Source organism: Calidris pugnax, unplaced genomic scaffold (genome assembly GCF_001431845.1).
Source record: "Calidris pugnax isolate Ruff unplaced genomic scaffold, ASM143184v1 scaffold467, whole genome shotgun sequence".
Lineage (NCBI taxonomy): Eukaryota > Metazoa > Chordata > Aves > Charadriiformes > Scolopacidae > Calidris > Calidris pugnax.
In genome coordinates, this window is record NW_015091167.1 from 29,790 (window position 1) to 38,605 (window position 8,816).

The following is an 8,816-nucleotide window of genomic DNA, read 5'->3' on the forward strand; positions in this document are numbered from 1 at the left end:
TTTTTTGGGGGGTGTATCTATGGGGCAGGAGGTGGGGGGGTTATGTGTGGGGTGGGGTGATGTGTGGGGAGCTGTGGGGCGCCCCACATCCTGCCCCACACCTTGGCCATCTTGCTCTTGCTGTCGGCCGTCAGGAAGGACATGTTGTTGATCTCGTTCTGCACCACGAAGTTCTGCTCCTCACGCTTGAAGTTCTGCCGTGGGGCGGGGGGCGGAGATGAATCTATGGGGCCGGGACCCACGGCCCCACCTTCTCCTGCCCCATAAGTGCCCTTCCTGCCCCCCAACTCACGTGGGATTTGGACCAATAGATGAAGACCTCCCCCACCATCCGGAACAGCTCCTCCGCGTCCTCGTTGGGTTGAGTCAACCACTTGGCCCTGGGCAGTGGGGCAGAAGTGGGGCGGGGTCACCATCAGTGGGGCAGGGGGTCATCATCAGTGGGGCAGGAGACCACCGTGTCACCCCACACTTCTGCCCCACACTCCATCCCCCCCCGTTCTGCCCCACATCTTCTCCTTGGCTCTACTCGGACCTGGTGGGTCTCCATGGCCACCATCAATGGGGCAGGTGACCACCATCAGTGGGGCTCGTGGTCGCCATCAGTGGGGCAGGGGGTCATCATCAGTGGGGCAGGTGACCACCGTGTCGCCCCACACTTCTGCCCCACATTCCATCCCCCCCGTTCTGCCCCACATCTTCTCCTTGGCTCTACTCGGACCTGGTGGGTCTCCATGGCCACCAGCAGTGGGGCAGGTGACCACCATCAGTGGGGCAGGTGACCACCATCAGTGGGGCTCGTGGTCGCCATCAGTGGGGCAGGAGGCCACCGTGTCGCCCCACACTTCTGCCCCACACTCCGTCCCCCCCCGTTCTGCCCCACATCTTCTCCTTGGCTCTACTTGGCCATCAATGGGTCTCCATGGCCACCAGCAGTGGGGCAGGTGACCATCATCAGTGGGGCAGGTGGTCATCATCAGTGGGGCAGGAGGCCACCGTGTTGCCCCCCAACTTCTGCCCCACACTTCATCCCCCCCGTTCTGCCCCACATCTTCTCCTTGGCTCTACTCGGACCTGGTGGGTCTCCATGGCCACCAGCAGTGGGGCAGGGGGTCGCCATCAGTGGGGCACGTGGTCACCAGCAGTGGGGCAGGTGGCCACCATATCCCCCCCACTTCTGCCCCACTTCTGCCCCACACTTCCTTGGCTCCACCATGGATGGCCCAAGGTCTCCAGGAGATGTTCCTCAGGCTCCTCACCTCCCCATGGCCCCATGGCCACCATCAGTGGGGCAGGTGGCCACCAGCAGTGGGTCCCCAGGGCCACCACGTCCCCCCCACTTCTGCCCCACACTTCCTTGGCTCCACCATGGATGGCCCAAGGTCTCCAGGAGATGTTCCTCAGGTTCCTCACCTCCCCATGGCCCCATGGCCACCAGCAGTGGGGCACGTGGCCACCATCAGTGGGTTCCCAGGGCCACCACGTCCCCCCCACTTCTGCCCCACACTTCCTTGGCTCCACCATGGATGGACCAAGCTCTCCAGGAGATGTTCCTCAACACCTTTGTGTCCCCATGAGATGTTCCTCACGTCCCCATGAGATGTTCCTCAGGTTCCTCGTCTTGCTGTCGGCCGTCAGGAAGGACATGTTGTTGATCTCGTTCTGCACCACGAAGTTCTGCTCCTCACGCTTGAAGTTCTGCCGTGGGGCGGGGGGCGGAGATGAATCTATGGGGCCGGGACCCACGGCCCCACCTTCTCCTGCCCCATAAGTGCCCTTCCTGCCCCCCAACTCACGTGGGATTTGGACCAATAGATGAAGACCTCCCCCACCATCCGGAACAGCTCCTCCGCGTCCTCGTTGGGTTGAGTCAACCACTTGGCCCTGGGCAGTGGGGCAGAAGTGGGGCGGGGTCACCATCAGTGGGGCAGGGGGTCATCATCAGTGGGGCAGGAGACCACCGTGTCACCCCACACTTCTGCCCCACACTCCATCCCCCCCCGTTCTGCCCCACATCTTCTCCTTGGCTCTACTTGGACCTGGTGGGTCTCCATGGCCACCATCAATGGGGCAGGTGACCACCATCAGTGGGGCTCGTGGTCGCCATCAGTGGGGCAGGGGGTCATCATCAGTGGGGCAGGTGACCACCGTGTCGCCCCACACTTCTGCCCCACATTCCATCCCCCCCGTTCTGCCCCACATCTTCTCCTTGGCTCTACTCGGACCTGGTGGGTCTCCATGGCCACCAGCAGTGGGGCAGGTGACCACCATCAGTGGGGCTCGTGGTCGCCATCAGTGGGGCAGGGGGTCATCATCAGTGGGGCAGGTGACCACCGTGTCGCCCCACACTTCTGCCCCACATTCCATCCCCCCCGTTCTGCCCCACATCTTCTCCTTGGCTCTACTCGGACCTGGTGGGTCTCCATGGCCACCAGCAGTGGGGCAGGTGACCACCATCAGTGGGGCAGGTGACCACCATCAGTGGGGCTCGTGGTCGCCATCAGTGGGGCAGGAGGCCACCGTGTCGCCCCACACTTCTGCCCCACACTCCGTCCCCCCCCGTTCTGCCCCACATCTTCTCCTTGGCTCTACTTGGCCATCAATGGGTCTCCATGGCCACCAGCAGTGGGGCAGGTGACCATCATCAGTGGGGCAGGTGGTCATCATCAGTGGGGCAGGAGGCCACCGTGTTGCCCCCCAACTTCTGCCCCACACTTCATCCCCCCCGTTCTGCCCCACATCTTCTCCTTGGCTCTACTCGGACCTGGTGGGTCTCCATGGCCACCATCAATGGGGTAGGTGACCACCATCAGTGGGGCAGGGGGTCGCCATCAGTGGGGCAGGAGGCCACCGTGTCGCCCCACACTTCTGCCCCACACTCCGTCCCCTCCGTTCTGCCCCACATCTTCTCCTTGGCTCTACTCGGACCTGGTGGGTCTCCATGGCCACCATCAGTGGGGCAGGTGGTCGCCATCAGTGGGGCAGGTGGTCACCATCAGTGGGGCAGGAGGCCACCGTGTCCCCCCCCAACTTCTGCCCCACACTCCATCCCCCCCGTTCTGCCCCACATCTTCTCCTTGGCTCTACTTGGACCTGGTGGGTCTCCATGGCCACCAGCAGTGGGGCAGGTGACCACCATCAGTGGGGCTCGTGGTCGCCATCAGTGGGGCAGGGGGTCATCATCAGTGGGGCAGGTGACCACCGTGTCGCCCCCCAACTTCTGCCCCACATTTCATCCCCCCCGTTCTGCCCCACATCTTCTCCTTGGCTCTACTTGGACCTGGTGGGTCTCCATGGCCACCATCAATGGGGCTCGTGGTCACCATCAGTGGGGCACGTGGCCACCATCAGTGGGGCAGGTGACCACCATCAGTGGGGCAGGTGACCACATCAGTGGGGCAGGAGGCCACCGTGTTGCCCCACACTTCTGCCCCACATTCCGTCCCCCCCTGTTCTGCCCCACATCTTCTCCTTGGCTCTACTTGGCCATCAATGGGTCTCCATGGCCACCATCAGTGGGGCAGGGGGTCGCCATCAGTGGGGCACGTGGTCACCAGCAGTGGGGCAGGTGGCCACCATATCCCCCCCACTTCTGCCCCACTTCTGCCCCACACTTCCTTGGCTCCACCATGGATGGCCCAAGGTCTCCAGGAGATGTTCCTCAGGCTCCTCACCTCCCCATGGCCCCATGGCCACCAGCAGTGGGGCACGTGGCCACCATCAGTGGGTTCCCAGGGCCACCACGTCCCCCCCACTTCTGCCCCACACTTCCTTGGCTCCACCATGGATGGACCAAGCTCTCCAGGAGATGTTCCTCAACACCTTTGTGTCCCCATGAGATGTTCCTCACGTCCCCATGAGATGTTCCTCAGGTTCCTCACCTCCCCAGGGCCACCATTTTGCCCCAGTTCCACCCCACTTCTGCCCCACACTTCCTTGGCTCCACCAGGGATGGACCAAGATCTCCAGGAGATGTTCCTCACCATTTTCATGTCCCCATGAGATGTTCCTCAGGTTCCTCACCTCCCCATGAGATGTTCCTCAGTGTCCTCATGTCCCCAGGGCCACCATCAATGGGTCCTCAGGCCCACCATGTCCCCCCCACTTCTGCCCCACACTTTCTTGGCTCAACCATGGATGGACCAAGATCTCCAGGAGATGTTCCTCAGGTTCCTCACCTCCCCAGGAGATGTTCCTCACCATCCTCATATCCCCATGAGATGTTCCTCAGGTTCCTCATGTCCTCATGTCCCCATGGCCACCATCAATGGGTCTCCAGGGCCACCACGTCCCCCCCAGTTCTGCCCCACACTTCCTTGGCTCTACCATGGATGGACCAAGATCTCCAGGAGATGTTCCTCACCATCTTTGTGTCCCCATGAGATGTTCCTCAGGTTCCTCACCTCCCCATGAGATGTTCCTCACCATCCTCACCTCCCCATGACCCCATGGCCACCATCAGTGGGTCCCCAGGTCCACCATGTCCCCCCCACTTCTGCCCCACACTTCCTTGGCACTTCATCCCCCCCGTTCTGCCCCACATCTTCTCCTTGGCTCTACTCGGACCTGGTGGGTCTCCATGGCCACCATCAATGGGGTAGGTGACCACCATCAGTGGGGCAGGGGGTCGCCATCAGTGGGGCAGGAGGCCACCGTGTCGCCCCACACTTCTGCCCCACACTCCGTCCCCTCCGTTCTGCCCCACATCTTCTCCTTTTCAGTGGGTCTCCAGGGCCACCACATCCCCCCCACTTCTGCCCCACACTTCATCCCCCCCGTTCTGCCCCACATCTTCTCCTTGGCTCTACTCGGACCTGGTGGGTCTCCATGGCCACCATCAATGGGGTAGGTGACCACCATCAGTGGGGCAGGGGGTCGCCATCAGTGGGGCAGGAGGCCACCGTGTCGCCCCACACTTCTGCCCCACACTCCGTCCCCTCCGTTCTGCCCCACATCTTCTCCTTGGCTCTACTCGGACCGTGTCCCCAGATGTTCCTCAGGTTCCTCACCTCCCCATGAGATGTTCCTCACCATCCTCACCTCCCCATGACCCCATGGCCACCATCAGTGGGTCCCCAGGTCCACCATGTCCCCCCCACTTCTGCCCCACACTTCCTTGGCTCCACCATGGATGGACCAAGATCTCCAGGAGATGTTCCTCAACATCCTCACCTCCCCAGGAGATGTTCCTCAGTGTCCTCGTGTCCCCAGGGCCACCATCAATGGGTCCCCAGGTCCACCATGTCCCCCCCACTTCTGCCCCACAGTTCCTTGGCTTCCTTGGCTCTACTTGGACCTGGTGGGTCTCCATGGCCACCATCAATGGGGCTCGTGGTCACCATCAGTGGGGCAGGTGACCACCATCAGTGGGGCAGGTGGTCACCATCAGTGGGGCAGGAGGCCACCGTGTCGCCCCACACTTCTGCCCCACATTCCGTCCCCCCCTGTTCTGCCCCACATCTTCTCCTTGGCTCTACTTGGACCTGGTGGGTCTCCATGGCCACCAGCAGTGGGGCAGGGGGTCGCCATCAGTGGGGCACGTGGTCACCAGCAGTGGGGCAGGTGGCCACCATATCCCCCCCACTTCTGCCCCACTTCTGCCCCACACTTCCTTGGCTCCACCATGGATGGACCAAGATCTCCAGGAGATGTTCCTCACCATTTTCATGTCCCCATGAGATGTTCCTCACCATCTTTGTGTCCCCATGAGATGTTCCTCAGGTTCCTCACCTCCCCATGAGATGTTCCTCACCATCTTTGTGTCCCCATGAGATGTTCCTCAGGTTCCTCACCTCCCCATGAGATGTTCCTCACCATCTTTGTGTCCCCATGAGATGTTCCTCAGGTTCCTCACCTCCCCATGAGATGTTCCTCACCATCTTTGTGTCCCCATGAGATGTTCCTCAGGTTCCTCACCTCCCCATGAGATGTTCCTCACCTCCCTATGGCCACCATTTTGCCCCAATTCCGCCGCACTTCTGCCCCACACTTCCTTGGCTCCACCATGGATGGACCAAGCTCTCCAGGAGATGTTCCTCAGGTTCCTCACTTCCCCATGAGATGTTCCTCAGGTTCCTCACCTCCCCATGAGATGTTCCTCAGGTTCCTTGTGTCCCCAGGGCCACCATTTTGCCCCAATTCCACCCCACTTCTGCCCCACACTTCCTTGGCTCCACCATGGATGGACCAAGATCTCCAGGAGATGTTCCTCAACATCCTCACCTCCCCATGAGATGTTCCTCAGTGTCCTCATGTCCCCATGTCCCCCTTCAGTGGGTCCCCAGGGCCACCATGTCCCCCCCACTTCTGCCCCACACTTCCTTGGCTCAACCATGGATGGACCAAGATCTCCAGGAGATGTTCCTCAGGGATGGCCCAAGGTCTCCAGGAGATGTTCCTCAGGTTCCTCACCTCCCCATGGCCCCATGGCCACCAGCAGTGGGGCACGTGGCCACCATCAGTGGGTTCCCAGGGCCACCACGTCCCCCCCACTTCTGCCCCACACTTCCTTGGCTCCACCATGGATGGACCAAGCTCTCCAGGAGATGTTCCTCAACACCTTTGTGTCCCCATGAGATGTTCCTCACGTCCCCATGAGATGTTCCTCAGGTTCCTCACCATTTTCGTGTCCCCAGATGTTCCTCAGGTTCCTCACCTCCCCATGAGATGTTCCTCACCTCCCTATGGCCACCATTTTGCCCCAATTCCGCCGCACTTCTGCCCCACACTTCCTTGGCTCCACCATGGATGGACCAAGCTCTCCAGGAGATGTTCCTCAGGTTCCTCACTTCCCCATGAGATGTTCCTCAGGTTCCTCACCTCCCCATGAGATGTTCCTCAGGTTCCTTGTGTCCCCAGGGCCACCATTTTGCCCCAATTCCGCCCCACTTCTGCCCCACACTTCCTTGGCTCCACCATGGATGGACCAAGATCTCCAGGAGATGTTCCTCAGGTTCCTCACCATCTTCACATCCCCTTGAGATGTTCCTCAGCCTCCCCCCGTCTCCCCCGGTGTGTCCCCACCCCACCCCACCCCACCCCACCCCCCGTGTCTTCTCCTCACCGGCTGTTGTCCACGTAGCGGATGAGGAGGGGGTAGAGGGCGTAGAGGTCCCGGCAGAGGACGGAGAACTCATCGCGGATGAGGAGCTCGGCTTCTTCTCCCTCGGCCTTGGCCTCCATCCTCAGCTGCTCCTCCTCGGCCACCACCTTCCCCGCCCGTTTCTTCAGCTTCTCCAAGGTGGGGATGAAGTGGGAGCGGAGAAGCTCCGGCCGGGCCTTGCTGACGATGGGTTGGGCGAAGACTTGGGGGGCAGGAGGAGGACACATGGTTAGGGGGTGACCTCAGACCACCAGAACCTCCCCAGGGACCAGCCAAGGTCACCAAAACCTCCCCCGGCCACCAATATCGGCCCTAGAACTTTCTTGGGGTCACCAGAAACATCTCAAGAACTTCTCCAGGGCCACCAGAACCTCCTTGGGGCCACCAACATCATCTCAAGAACCTTTATGGGTCCACCAACACCTCCCCAGAACCACCAGCCCTACCTGTGGGGCCACCAGCATCATCTCAAGAACCTTTTTAGGTCCACCACCACCTCCCTGGGACCACCTGGGCTACCAGCCCCATCTGTGGGGCCACCAGCATCATCTCCCCATGACCCCATGGCCACCATCAGTGGGTCCCCAGGTCCACCATGTCCCCCCTCCACCACCACCTTTATGGGTCCACCAACACCTCCCTGGGACCACCCATGGCCACCAATAGCTCCCCAGGGCCACCAGGATCATCTCAAGAACATTTCTGGGTCCACCACCACCTCCCCGAGCCCCCCAACCCCACCCGTGATGGCCACCAGCCCCAGCTGTGGGGCCACCAGGATCATCTCAAGAACCTTTCTGGGTCCACCAACACCTCCCTTTGACCACCCATGGCCACCAGGATCTTCTCCCAAGATCTCCTTGAGATGTTCCTCAGGTTCCTCACCTCCCCATGAGATGTTCCTCACCTCCCCAGGGCCACCATTTTGCCCCAATTCCACCCCACTTCTGCCCCACACTTCCTTGGCTCCACCACGGATGGACCAAGATCTCCAGGAGATGTTCCTCACCATCTTGGTGTCCCCATGAGATGTTCCTCACGTCCCCATGAGATGTTCCTCAGGTTCCTCACCATTTTCGTGTCCCCAGATGTTCCTCAGGTTCCTCACCTCCCCATGAGATGTTCCTCACCTCCCTATGGCCACCATTTTGCCCCAATTCCGCCGCACTTCTGCCCCACACTTCCTTGGCTCCACCATGGATGGACCAAGCTCTCCAGGAGATGTTCCTCAGGTTCCTCACTTCCCCATGAGATGTTCCTCAGGTTCCTCACCTCCCCATGAGATGTTCCTCAGGTTCCTTGTGTCCCCAGGGCCACCATTTTGCCCCAATTCCATGGCCACCAGGATCTTCTCAAGAACCTTTCTGGGTCCACCATCACCTCCCCAAGACCCCCAGCCCCATCTGTGGGGCCACCACCATCTTCTTGAGAACTTGTTCAGGTCCACCACCACCTCCCCGGGACCCCCAGCCCCATCTGTGGGGCCACCAGCATCATCTCAAGAACCTTTCCAGGTCCACCACCACCTCCCTGGGACCACCCATGGCCACCACGATCATCTCAAGAACCTTTCCAGGTCCACCAACACCTCCCTGGGACCACCCATGGCCACCACGATCATCTCAAGAACCTTTCCAGGTCCACCAACCCCTCCCCGAGCCCCCCAACCCCACCCGTGATGGCCACCAGCCCCACCTGTGGGGCCACCAGCATC

General features: G+C 61.0%; 2 protein-coding genes across 2 annotated transcripts in view; both read right to left on the reverse strand.

Annotated features, from left to right (window-relative positions):
- LOC106898241 (ryanodine receptor 1-like) overlaps positions 1-383 on the reverse strand; it is a gene marked incomplete at its 3' end in the record, with an annotated part of 14,229 nt that extends 13,846 nt beyond the window's left edge. The window contains exons 1-2 of the mRNA XM_014959377.1: positions 293-383; positions 102-194 (exon numbers count right to left, since the gene is read on the reverse strand). Of these exons, the coding sequence (XP_014814863.1) occupies positions 102-194; positions 293-331 (132 nt within the window). The remainder of the gene's footprint in view (positions 1-101; positions 195-292) is intronic.
- Positions 384-1,554: 1,171 nt separating this feature from the next.
- LOC106898242 (ryanodine receptor 1-like) lies at positions 1,555-7,329 on the reverse strand. Its single transcript, XM_014959379.1, has 3 exons — positions 7,064-7,329; positions 1,797-1,884; positions 1,555-1,698 (listed from the first exon to the last, which is right to left on the reverse strand). Exons 1-3 carry the CDS (start codon positions 7,327-7,329, stop codon positions 1,555-1,557), a joined length of 498 nt encoding a protein of 165 aa, XP_014814865.1.
- Positions 7,330-8,816: the final 1,487 nt, after the last annotated feature.

Coding starts and splice junctions, on each gene's coding strand:
- LOC106898242 (XM_014959379.1), bottom strand. CDS start 7,329: ATGTGTCCTCCTCCTGCCCCCCAAGTCTTCGCCCAACCCATCGTCAGC. Junction 1,885..7,063: donor CGCTACGTGGACAACAGCCG/GTGAGGAGAAGA, acceptor CCCACTGCCCAG/GGCCAAGTGGTTGACTCAAC. Junction 1,699..1,796: donor TCTATTGGTCCAAATCCCAC/GTGAGTTGGGGG, acceptor GCCCCACGGCAG/AACTTCAAGCGTGAGGAGCA.